The following is a 13,584-nucleotide window of genomic DNA, read 5'->3' on the forward strand; positions in this document are numbered from 1 at the left end:
TATGAAAACAGTAGAGACCAGAAGAGCAGCACTTCCCCTAAACTGCAGGAAGCTCAGAAATGGACTAGAAATGTTAACTGGGATGATAGACCTATCAGTGAGTATACTGAGAAGCACAAGGAAAGCAGAGCCACATCAAACAGAAAGCTATCAGTGGGCACGGCTTCTTGCCAAGAAGGGGATTCTCCCTGATATGAGAAAAGATCCCACAGAGGGACTAGTCTCGGCCTACTCTGGAGCAAAAGCAGAGCCAAACAGGAAACTCAATCTAGAAAACTAGCCCCTGCCACACTGCCAGCTTTAGCAAACACAGAAGAGGATAAAGACCCTCTAACTGGGGCCATGATTACCCAACCACATACCTCCCAGGCTCCATAAAACCCATATCCAAAAGCTATTTACTATAAATGTTATTTCTGCATTATCTTTTACGCTATAAAAAGAGCTGTTTTAAAAATCTTAAGAGCATGTGCTTTGTGTAATAAAATTCAAGATAAGCTGAATTCAAATATAATGAATACAGACACAGAAAGGCAAGGGTGGTGGTTGCCAGGGTAGGTGGGGTGGAGTGATGAATTACTGTTCAGTGGGTATATGTCTCAGTATTGCAAGATGAAATGAGCTCTGGAGACTGGGTGCACAACACTGCGAATGTACTTAACACTACCGAACTGTATAGTTAAAAACAGTTACGATGATCCATTTCATGTTCTGTGTATTTCCAATTAAAATTAAATAAAAAAGACTGAGCACCAAAGAACTGATGCCTTCGAACTGTGGTGCTAGAGAAGACTCTTTTGAGAGTCTGTTGGACAGCAAAGAGATCAAACCAGTCCAATCCTAAAGGAAATCATCCCTGAATACTGACTGGAAGGATTGATTCCAATACACTGGCCACCTGATGTGAAGAGCCAACTCACTGGAGAAGACTCTGATACTGGGAAAGATTGAAGGCAGCAGGAGACAGAGGATGAGATGGTTGGATGGCATCACTGACTCGATGGACATGAGTTTGAGCAAACTCCGGGATGTCCATCACCATCGAAGGACAGTGAAGCCTGGGGTTCTACAGTCCACGTGGTCACAAAAAAGTTGGACACGACTGAGAGACTACAACAAACAAAACTAAACAAGTATTCTAGAAATCACTCCAGCTCCTAAGCATAATGGAATAAAAGAAGACGAGAAAAGAAGCCAGGAGTATGATATAATAGTCTGTAAAGCAAAGTATCAATGGAAATTAAAATATTGAGTCATACTTAGGAGAGACAATTTTCTAGACATGGTAACAGAAATAATTACGAAGAGAGAATGATGTCTAGGTTTCTGGTTTGAGCATCCGCCAAGAAAGTTGGCATTTATCAAGATGAGAACAGATACTAACACCTTAAGTCCCATGAATTTGGATACCAAAACTAAACAAAAGCTAGTATGTATGATAAAATAATGTTTATATTTTAAGACAGGACAAGGAAAATTCAACATAAAATTATCTCTGTGTGATCATTTGGGCCGCCCTCCCTAATGAGCAGTGGGCATCAGCATTATATGTTAGCCAGAGCCACTCAAAGACGGGAGTACCTGCTCAATAGTAAAGATCATTTTTTCTCCTTTCTTCTGACATTAGCAATTTAACTTCTTAAAAGAATAACCTGGTTTCCCAGCTCTGGAGGGGGTCACAGTAGTTAGTGCTCACTTTGTACAAGTTGACCTAGACTATGTATCCTTGGTGAGATGTACATAAAACAGCAGTATGTCATCCTGATGTACCATCTTTTATCTTGAAAATGCATGTGACTGTGCCTTCAGCTTCCAACAGGCCCAAGAGTTCTCAGAGCTTCCTGCGAATCTGCCTCCTGGTTATAATCCTTAGTTTGGCTTGTTGATTAAAATTCCCTTTTTCTTCTTAATTAATTAACTGAATTTCCATCAACATATGCAGTAACTAATAATAAATTTAACAGTGATTTTACCATTCAGACTTTGGACATTCCTCTTTATGAATGTAGCCCAAGGCTAAATTGATATTCTGAGTACGCATGTTTACACTTTGGCTCACATGTTTTATAGTTAAATAAAATACCCAAAATATTTCCTATAGAAACAACTGTTAATCCAGGTTTTTTTCTCCTTTTAAATGTATCATAAACCTGACAGATGGAAGCTCTTACATCTTGAATGTCACTCAAGTATGATTCCATTCAAGGTTATGACTAAAACGCTTTAAAGTTTAAAACAAGTAAAAACAGGTACCTTGAACTTTCACTGTCACTTTCACTTCTTCTATCACTTTTCCATTCTTCTTCTTCAGAAGAACAAGAACCTTCACTTTGATCACAAGAAGTCTCCTGATTTGTGGAGGGGAGAAAAATTAAAATCTTGACCTCCTAAACAACACAAGTCAAGAGAAACCACACAGTCCTTCTAACCAGGTAATAAAATATAATTAGGTAAACTTAAAACCAAAAGCAAGTGTCTTTACTACATCCCTTTTCTTATCAAAGAATCAGGCAAAAGAAAATATCTGTGAGACTTAACACTACTATTAGCAAATAAAAACCTGATATAAGAGACCATTCTCTGAGCAAAGTTAATAAGATAATGTAAACGTTCTCAATGTTTCAGACTCGAGCCAGTGTTAAGACGTGAGCAGTAGCATCTCACGCACTTTCAGTTCTCTAATGACATATGACACTGAGCACCTTTTAGAATGCTTATGTGCTACCTGTATATCTTCTTTAACAAAGTGCCTGTTAGATCTTTTGTCGATTCTTAAATTCGATTATCTTTTTATTGAATTCTAAGAATACAAGTCCTTTATCAGATATGAGTTTTACAAACATCTTCTCCATCTGTGGCTTGTCTTTTCATTCTCCTAACAGTATTTTTCAGGCTTTTCTTTCATGGATCACGGCACTGGAATTGTATCTAAAATTCATCACACTCAAGGTCATCTAGATTTTTATTATGTTATCTTTTAGAAATTTTATAATTTTGTATTACACTTACATTAAGTTTATGATAATTTGGAGTTAATTTTTGTGAAACTGTGTCTAGATTTTCTTTTTCTTTTGCATATGGCTATCCAGTTGTTCCATACCACTTGTTGAAAAGACTATGCTTTGTCCATTGAGTGGTCTTTGCTCCTCTGTCAAATGCTAATTGAGTCTATTTGTACTGGTCTATTTCTGGGTTTCTTATTCTGTTCCACTGATCTATTTGTCTAGTCTTTCACCAGTACCATGCTGTCTTAAAAACTGTAGATTATTTATACTAAGTCTTAAAGTCAGGTAGTAGCTATCAATCCTATCCTTTTGTTGCTCTTCAGTATTCTGTTAGTTATTCTAGGGCTTTTTTTTTCCCCTCCAAACAAACTTCAGAATCTCTTTGCCAATATCCAAAAAATTAACTTGCTGGGACTTTGACTGGGACTGTGTTCATCTTTAAATGACGTTGGTAAGAAATAACATCTTAACAAAGATGTGGAGCAGAGAAACTTTCATTCACTGGTGATCAGAATATAAAATATAACACAGCCACTATGGGTAACAGATTGGCAATTTCTTACAAAGCTAAAAAGAAACTGACCACAGAGGAAAATTAAACTCACATTACTAAAAAGGGGTCAATGTGAAAAGGCCACATACTTTTTGATCCAACTATATAACATTTTAGAAAAGTCAAACCTATGGAAATGGTGAAAAGATCAATGGTGCCCATGGCTCAAGAAGACAGGAAAGTGATGATTAAGCACAGCAGAGCAGGATTTAAGACAATGGAACTATTCTGTATCTTATGGCGGATACCAAACATTATGCATCTGTCACACCCCCATACAGCACAGTGATCCCTAATGTAAACTATAGAATTTAGTTAATGTATAAAACTGGTTCATCAGTTGTAGCAAGTGTACTATACTAAATCAAGATGTCATTAATAGGAAAAAGAAACCATATATGGGGACTATGTGATTTTTTTTTTAAAACCTGAAACTACTCTAATATATAAAGTCTTTAAAGGAAGAGAGGGGAACAACTGACTAATTTCCACAACCCTAAATAGCTGCAGTCCACTTTAACTACTGGTCTTTGCTGCTAACCAGGTATTTTTTTGTTTTGTTTTCAGCTGTACTGGGTCTTCGTTGCAGCGGCTGCAAGCGGGCTTTCTCTAGATGTGGTGAGCAGAGGCTACTCTCCAGTCGCAGCGCAAGGGCTTTTCATTGTGGTGGCTTCTCTTGTTGCAGACCATGGGCTCTAGGCACTCACGCTTCAGCAGTTATAGGTCACAGGCTTAGCTTCCCCAAGGCATGTGGGATCTTAGTTCCCTGACCAGGGATCAAACCTGTGTCCCTTGCAATAGGTAGGCATATTCTTAATCACTGGACTACCAGGGATGTCCCCCGAAGCAGAGACACAACCCTTTCCTGTAACAGCCATTAAGTGCATCATAACAGATACTGAAAATGCCAAGGAGAAACAAACTAAAAGAAAATATCTACTTTGTTCACTTCATTTGAAAATGCAAAGTAAACATATTCTAAAAAAAAAAAAATGCTTCTCAAAATGGGAGCCCAACGCCATTCAAGGAGTACAGATTCCTAGGCCTGCCAATCTAGATCAACTGAACAGAAAAGTCTGCTTTTTATGTTCAAAACAGACTTCTAAAAAAGTCACAGTAATAAGCTATTAAAATCTACTACCTAGAAACCACACATTCTGCGAAAAAATTTTACGTTTTATCTCAGTTAACTCTCAAAACACTTCTATAAACAAAGGGTTAAGACAAAGCTAATGAAACTTAAGTTTCAGAGGCTTTCAATTTAACTTGTCTATCAAGGCCTTGTGTCTATTTGTAACTCCCGAGTTCTTTTTCTAAAAGATGTCCCTAAGTTAAACAAAATTCAAACTCCAAAAATCCTGGATCTATCCTGCCTATGAGTTTTATACTGTCAAGTCACTACCTGCCCACTAACTAAATAACAATTATGGACAAGGATGTGAAGAAAATTGGCAACTGCATACATCACTGACTGGGAATATAAAATGCAGCCACTTTGGAAAACAGTCTGGCAATTCCTCAAAAGGTTAACTACAAAGTTACTACATGACCCAACAAATTGACTACTAGATGTAAACCGAAATGTCCTAACAAAAATCTGTGCATAAATGCTGATAAGCAGCAATATTCACCACAGTCAAAAAGCAGAAGCAGAACTTCCCTGGTGATCCAGTGGTTAAGTATCTGCAGGGGATACCAGTTCAATCCCTGGTGCAGCAAGATTTCACATGCCATGGGGCATCTAAGCCATGCACCTAGAGCCTGTGCTCCACAGCAAGAGAAGCCACTGCAATGAGGATCCCACACATCACAACGAGAATAGTCCCTGCTCTCCCCAACAAGAGAAGCCACCGCAATGAGGATCCCACACACCACAACGAGAATAGTCCCTGCTCTCCCCAACGAGAGAAAGCCTATGCACAGCAGCAAAGAACCAGTACAGCCAAAACTTAATTTTTTTTTTTAAGTAGAAACAATACAAATGCCCACTAGCTGATGAGTGGGTAAACAAACTGCAGTCTATTCCTATAATAGAATATAGGGCAATGAAAAAGAATGAAGTACTAATCTTGCCCTGGAAGCATTGGAAGCAATGGAATCAGCCCTGAAAGCATTAAGTGAAAAAAGCCAGTCACAAGATCATACTGTATGTGTCTATTAAATGAAATGTCCAGAATACAAAAACTAACAGGAATAGAAAGATTAGTGGCTGCCAGGGGCAGCCATCCATGGAAGTACTTGCAAATGGGTATAAGGTTTCTTCTTAGGTGATTAAAATATTTTGAAATTAAATAGTGGTGGTGACAGCACAATTTTGTTAATATTCTAAAACCACTGGACATTGTACATGGCATGGTACAAAGGTGTTCAAAATTGTTAGAGAAATTCAAAATGTGAAATTTCATTAATCTCTAGAGAATACTACTGTTGTTAGTTTAGTCGCTAAATCATGTCAGACTTTTTGCAGCCCCATGAACTGTAGCCAGACAAGAATACTGCACTCCAGGGGATCTGCCTGAACCAGGGATCAAACCCACAAGAAATAATAATGATGATGATAAAAATAAAAAATAGAATACTGTATTTTTATATAATTTCAAGGTAGATTCAAAGTAAAGAATTCAAGATAATTTTGTATGTTTTAAAGTTATGAAACTCACATGTCTTATGGAGCTTGAAGATTCATTTCCAGAAGATAACTCAAGCCGTCCAAGATTTCTTCTACCATAATTTGGATATTTACGCCTACATGTCCTCTGTCTAGACTGTGACATCAAAGTCATTGAATCAGACTGAAATACAAATGTGCAGATGAGAATAAACACTTAAGTAAGTACAACCTTCAATAAAATATTAATCATTCTATCAAGTCCCTAAAGGATTTAAGGCAAAAATAATAATAGTAAGTTCAAAAAATAAAATATTCTTGAATGGGTATTTTTGCCACATACTGTTAATTAAGGTTGGTTGTTTTTCGCTTTTTTGTTTTTAACTTTTAAGATATTTAGACGACATGGCTAAATATAATAAGCACATTAGATCAGCATCTTCCAAACTGCATCATATTAATGGGTTTACCATAAGATAATAACTATAATCCAAAATAGAAATCACTTTAAAATATTTATCTTAGAAGCGAAACTATATATTCCTATATTATGATGCAGTAACCAATCTTAAGAAATATATCACCGTGTGAATGCACAGAGACAAATATCTGAAATGATCCTTAAATAACAATACAACTTATTTTCAGGTTTTAACTTTTTGGATGATTTGTTGTCAGTACTTTTCAGCTGTGCTTGAATTTTTTTAATACTTTTTAATTAACAAAATAATTAAGTAATCGTTTAAAATCAGCCAAGTAAAATAGCTAGATTGAAAAAGCAGCAGTGGGGGTGAAGGGGGGAGGAGCATGCTATTCCTTAAACACCAAAGTCATATATGTGAAAGCACTCCGTTAAAGTATATATTCCCAGAACTGATACACAAATCAATTTTCATGTTAGTGCCATCTGTTTATAACCATGAGGGTGTTTTATCAACATATCCTGGATGATTTTAAAACAACTCTTTCCTTAATCTGCCAGTACTTTTTTTTGGTTAGAGCAACAATTTCTATTAATGAATTTCATGACTAAGAATATGTAAATCAGATGGACCAAAAAACTACCACTAAGAACAAGAAAATCTGTCAAAATACAATTTTTTTAAAAAGTTTGAGGGCCCTATATATCTAACAAGTCTATGAAGATTTACAAGACTAATACACACAAAAAAGTTATCAGCAATGTAAAAGAACCCTAGATTTTCACTCTGGAAGAGGAAGCTGAAAGATTTAACAGATAAGCAAAAAACTGACCAACTAAATTCTTGAGTTAAGCTAACAAAAATTGCAATCCAGAGTCTCCTATATATAGGCGAGCACCTCAAGCTTTGGCTGTTAGCCCAAAGGACTACAATCTAGACTATAAGTAAACTACAGATCAACAGTAATCCCAAGGAACTAAAAGTCCATCCTTGTCTGGGTTAAGGTGATACAAGCTTGAAAGTGGCCCAGGTAGCCTACGAGAAGCAAATCATACACGCTCTGGGGAGTAAAAACCATCCGAGGCTTCAAATCATCTCTAACCTCTAACATTCAATGAAAAAACACAGGGAACAGGACTTTCCTGGTGAAATATACACATATTATATGCTCCAATAATTTTGCTCCAGTGCATATACTCAAAAGAAATACATACACGGATACCAAGAAATATCCTGGTCCAGCAGTTAAGAAATCCCCTGCCAATGCAGGGGACACAGGTTCAATCCTTGGTCCAGGAAGATTCCACATGCTGCAAGGCAACTAAGGCCGTGCACCACAACTACTTGAAGCGCACACTAGAGCCTGTGCTCTGCAACAAGGGAAACTACCACAATGAGAAGCTTGCACACCACAACTAGAGAGTAGCTCCCACTCACCGCAACTAGAGAAAGCCCACGTGCAGCAATGAAGACCCAGAGCAGTCATAAATAAATAAATAAAACATAGGCAACAAAGAAAATGTAACTGTAAAAAAAATGAGAAAAAAAATCAATACTGAATGGAAACGCATCAACAGGGGAGTAAGATACTGAAATAATCAAATGGGTTTTTTAAATAACTAGGGCTAATTTTCAAGGAAATAATGAGAACTTCAGAAAATGGAAAATTCTGAACTGAAAAAAATATAATAACTAAAACTAAGAACACAAATTTAATAGCAGATTATACACAGAGAGCTGCAGAGAACTAAATGGAATATATTCAGTCAGAAAAAAAATCAGGACAGCAAGAAACAGCCTAGAAACAAAAGAGAAAATGAGACGGAAAGTAAAGTATAAAAACATGCTATGCAAACACTAGCCAAAAGAAGGCTAGCACAGCTACATTCCTGTAAAAGAACCTGAAGAATAAAGCACTACTACAGATAAATTCATAATGATAAAAGGTTCAATTCAGTAGGAAAAAGGAAAATTCTAAATATGTACACACGTACACACCATATGACATAGCTTCAAACTACATAAAAAACAAGCAGTATCAAAGACATCTACAAACAGTGATATTTTAACACACATCTCACCTTACAGTGATATTTTAACATACATCTCACCTTCCTTATAGACGAGTTCAATCACTTTGAAACCACGTGTGGCATTAACTACTACAGCTGAATACACACATATTATATGCTCCAATAATTTTGCTCCAGTGCATATACTCAAAAGAAATACATACACGGATACCAAGAAATATGTACAAAATGTTTTAGCAGTACTCCTAAGTTATTATTCACAATATGAAAACAATCCAAATGTCCTTTAAGAACAAGTTAAACAGCAATATGCTCATTGTGTGAATACTATCCAGTAATGAAAACAACTGAACTGCAACTACTCACAACAAAGATAAATCTCACAAGGTCAAATGCAAGCCAGATACAAAATATTACATATACATACTGTATGGTTCCATTAAGATCAGTGTTTCTTATCCTTTTTCACATTATCATTACCCTGTAAAAAACTTGACTTTCTCATTTTCCCCCTCAAAATTGCTATTACCACAGATACCACATAAGCATTTATGTACTATATACGTATCCATGAAACTGTATATAAATAGATTAAGGTTTAAAGTGTTAGCCTTCTTGTCCAATACAGGGTTTAAAATAGCTAGAAACAAAAATTTGATTGAGAACTTTAAAAGCTCTCTGCATTTAACTTTGTAACTGTTTCTTGAATAAATTTTTGATGTAATTTGACTGTAAAATATCAAATTACATACCCAAATTAGAAACTTGTGAACATATGTGCTGTCCTATGCTTGGTCATTCAGTCGTGTCCGACTCTTTGTGACCCCGTGGACTCTAGCCTGCCAGGCTCCTCAGTCCATGGGGATTCTCTAGGCAAGAATACTGGAGTGGGTCGACATGACCTCCTCCAGGGGCTCTTCTTAACCTAGGAATTGAACTAGGGTCTCCAGGATTGCAGGTGGATTCCTTACCATCTGACTCAGCAGGGAAGCCCAAGAATACTGGAGTGCGTAGTCTACTCCTTCTCCAGGGGCTCTTCCTGACCTAGGAATTGAACTGGGATCTCCCGGATTGCAGGCGGATTCTTTACCATCTTAGCCAGCAGGGAAGCCCAAGAATACTAGAGTGGGTAGCTTATCCCTTCTCCAGGGGATCTTCTCAACCCAGGAATCACACCGGGGTCTCCTGGATTACAGGTAGATTCCTTAACAGCTGAGCTACCAGGGAAGCCCTCTATGAATATATAATAGCACTGTAATCAAATTTTTAAAAATCTTTCATAACTTATTTTTTCAGCAAGAACAATCAAAAAAAATTGATTTCTTAAAAATTATAGTTAAATTTAACTTTAAAGTTTTTTCAAGAGGAAATACCCTAACTAAAGCTGAAGATATACTCATTCAGATAGTCAACATTTTCTTTTCAGTACTTTACATAGTAATGACTAGAATTACTTTTAAATTAAATAATAAGATAGAAACAGCTTTTATTGAATTCTCAAAGCCCAAGTCATAAACAAAGGCACTGTTTATGTGGCATCAAGACAGTGAATGTGGCAGCCAGGCACGTAGAGGCCATTTCTCACGATATGGATACAAGACTAAATGATCAACTGAAACAGAATACCTTGCAAACACAACCATTTTTCAACACAGTTTTCTAGCACTTATCTTGCTATTTTGTGTAAATTCCATTAACTTGCTAATGCTTCATATATGATAGTTATGAAAATCTAAAATGAGCAATTAAACATTAAGGAATAAGATTTTTCTCAAGTGAGTTTGGGCTTTGCATGGTCACATACCTAAGATTTTTAATAAATGCATGATTTGAGAAAACATCAGAAAAAAACAAAAGTTAACCAGCATCTTTAGAAGTCAAATAATTGATTACCTTCAGGAGAAAGGAGAAGTGATTGAGAATGGAAACAAAATGCTTTTGATGGGCTCATTATGTTCTAGTGATTATTAAGAGTGTAATCATTTTCTTTTTTCTTCTTAGGCCACGCCATGAGGCATGCAGGTCTTAGTTCCCCGACCAAGGACTGAACCCAGGCCTCCCAGACCCTCCACATTGGGAATGGGGAGTCTTAACCACTTAACCACCAGGGAAGTCCTGACAATAATTCCCTAGAATTCTTCAGCATTCTCAGCCATTGGGCTACTTCCTGTAAGTTTCAAGCCACTTTTCCTAACAGAAGACTAATATTACCAATATTCACATTGATCAAAAAGAAAACTATAAATTTCAGTTCAATTTCTAATTTGTTTATTCCTAAGAAAATGGAATTCAGGTTACCTTTTGTGAGAACTGGAGAGTCTTCCTCTTTCTTCCAATTATATAAAGATTTCTTTCTTGTTCACCTTTCTCTATTCTGAAGTCTTCCAACTTCCTACAAATTTAAGTACCCAGTTATATTAGTTGCAGATAAATAAAGGATATATATAGAAAAAAATCATTAAGAGTCTGGAAATCATAAATTATTTTTTAAATTAATTCCTAAAGTTATAATAAAATTTAAGTCAAACAGAAGTTTGCAAGGAACTTAATATAAACAATATCTTACAGGCAACTAGGAGGTCCTATTTTTCGTATCTAACACAGAAATATTCATTTATGTTCTGCTTGGCCCTATGAGGACCAATTTGAACAGGATCTCTCACATTAGCTACTCAAAATGTACCTACGATTTTTCAAAATTGCAATTCTATTCTCTAAAGAAAAAATAAGGGCAGAATCCTTCTCCAAACTTAACAGTTCTCATTTTATAATTTCCAGAAACCAGAACAGCAATGTTACTGTTTCGTTTAATCACCTATATTTCACTCACTTGACACAAAAGAAAATTCATAATGTTGCTGTGACCAATTTCAGAACAAGGGGTCTTTGGCAATGAAGATCATTTTCCTTCTTCACAACTAGAAGAGTTCAAGAACTAAATGTCTTTTTTCTCAGATATGAACATTGTTGAAAACATGGCTTTATGCTTTGTGTGCTCACATTAAAATTCCACTAGAAAAGTTTCAAAACTGACTTTGCACCCATGCTCTAAGATATAAGTGAACACTGAAATGAGTATAAGCATAAATGATATAAAGACAAAGACTGATTTCCAAGGAAATCACTTTTTTCTCAAGATACATCTGCAGCCCACACTCATATGACAGCCAAACATCATCTACAGGGGAGTTCTAAATCAGACTCCCCTTCACAAGTAATCAATTTCACCAGCAGTATGTGTATTTAAGGAACCTGTAGCCAAATGAAACTTGTACCCTATACCTGTACACCTCCCTTTGTTTTGACAGTGAACCACTACACACGATTTATTTTCAATCAATAATAAAGCAAAGGAACATTCTAGATCTTCAAAAGTACCATGTTCAACTGTGCGTGATTCCACACCTATGTGAGGTGGTCAGCTAAGAAAAGTAACATTATGAAAGATCACAAAATATATATATGTGATTCACTCATTCATTTAGAATGAACATAATTTCTATTTATTGGATTAAGACAAACTATATACCTGAACTTTAGCCGTAAACAGAACCATGCCATGTCATGCTAAGTCACTACAGTCATGTCCGACTCTTTGTGACCCCATGGACTGTAGCCCGCCAGGCTTCTCTGTCCATGGGATTCTCCAGCCAAGAATACTGGAGTGGGTTGCCATGCTCTCCTCCAGGGGATCTTTCCAACCCAGGAAATTCTGGGACTTCCCTGGTGGCACAATGTTTAAGAATCCTCCTGCCAATGCAGAGGACTCAAGGATTCAACCTCTGGGCCAGGAGGATTCCACATGCCTTGGAGCAAACAAGCCCATGCACCAAAACTATGGAGCCTGTGCCCTAGAGCCTGCGCCCTGCAACAAGAGGAGCCACTGCAAGGAGAAGCCTACATACCACGACGAGTAGCCCCAACTTGCCACAGCTACAGAAAGCCTGCCCACAGCAAGGAAGATACAGCACCACCAAAAATAAAAAAAAAATTTTTTTTTTTAAAAACTAAAGAAATGCTTGTTTAAAGAACTATTCTTCAGGACTTCCATTTCTGATAACTCTTTGCTTCCCTTGATTTTGACAACAAAAAGTATAGCAAAATGACATGATCATGCAACTCAAGACAAATTTTAAGGCTTAACTATAGCATACTACATACATGGTGGTGATTTTTTGTATTTCTTATCCCAATTTCAGGTTTTGCTTTCTACCAGTTTATTGTACACTTATAAGCATTCTTAAATTCACTGTATAAAACAGAAGTATCATAAAATACTAATCACTGACTCTTCTGGCTAAACACATGAAAACTTACACAAAATTATCTTCAAGGTATTAGTTATTAAGAGACACAAACATGACAGAATGCTGAAAGGTTTTAGATATCAACAAAAATAGTATTTGCTGCCTCCATTTTGGTAACTTGAAAATCAATACAATACAATTCAGTACAAGGAAAATCCTACCACCCATAGTATACTTAGGAGATATCATCTCTCCCTAAAAGAGAATAGGGCTACTTAAGAAGAAAGACTGATCCTAGGTCTAGGTAAAGAAATTTACAAAATGAACCTGTAACCCTGTCATGCCTGACATCAAAGACGATATGCAAGGGTACTACGTCATTTCAAAAGGACTCCAGGGCCAACCTGCAGAAGCTCCTCCTGGCCAGAGATGGATAAACTTAAATATCAGTAAGGACATAAGAAATAGCTGTATCACAGTAGTATGATTAATACAGTGAAAACACACACACACAAACTGGCCTCTCTAGGATAGAAAGGAATAAATTTTTATTTTGTAGGCAAATAAAGCAAAATGAGCAAGCATCTATCCTGTTTTTTTGTAAAAAACTTTACTACTGGATGATCAAATAGTAGAAGTGGGTAAATTTTTGTTTAGAAGTATCCAAGATAATAAAAAACTCAGAGCTGAAATATCACTTTTATAATCTCTAAAGA

At 36.4% G+C, this 13,584-nt stretch overlaps 1 protein-coding gene across 2 annotated transcripts in view; it reads right to left on the reverse strand.

The window, feature by feature from the left end:
* BRWD1 (bromodomain and WD repeat domain containing 1) overlaps window positions 1-13,584 on the reverse strand; it is a 123,636-nt gene that overhangs the window by 49,067 nt on the left and 60,985 nt on the right. For both annotated transcript variants that reach the window (XM_069565506.1, XM_069565516.1), the window contains exons 20-22: window positions 10,920-11,013; window positions 6,219-6,350; window positions 2,254-2,348 (exon numbers count right to left, since the gene is read on the reverse strand). In XM_069565506.1, coding sequence (XP_069421607.1) covers window positions 2,254-2,348; window positions 6,219-6,350; window positions 10,920-11,013 — 321 coding nt within the window. The remainder of the gene's footprint in view (window positions 1-2,253; window positions 2,349-6,218; window positions 6,351-10,919; window positions 11,014-13,584) is intronic.

This window comes from Ovis canadensis, chromosome 1 (genome assembly GCF_042477335.2).
Source record: "Ovis canadensis isolate MfBH-ARS-UI-01 breed Bighorn chromosome 1, ARS-UI_OviCan_v2, whole genome shotgun sequence".
In the NCBI taxonomy this organism is placed as follows: Eukaryota; Metazoa; Chordata; class Mammalia; order Artiodactyla; family Bovidae; genus Ovis; species Ovis canadensis.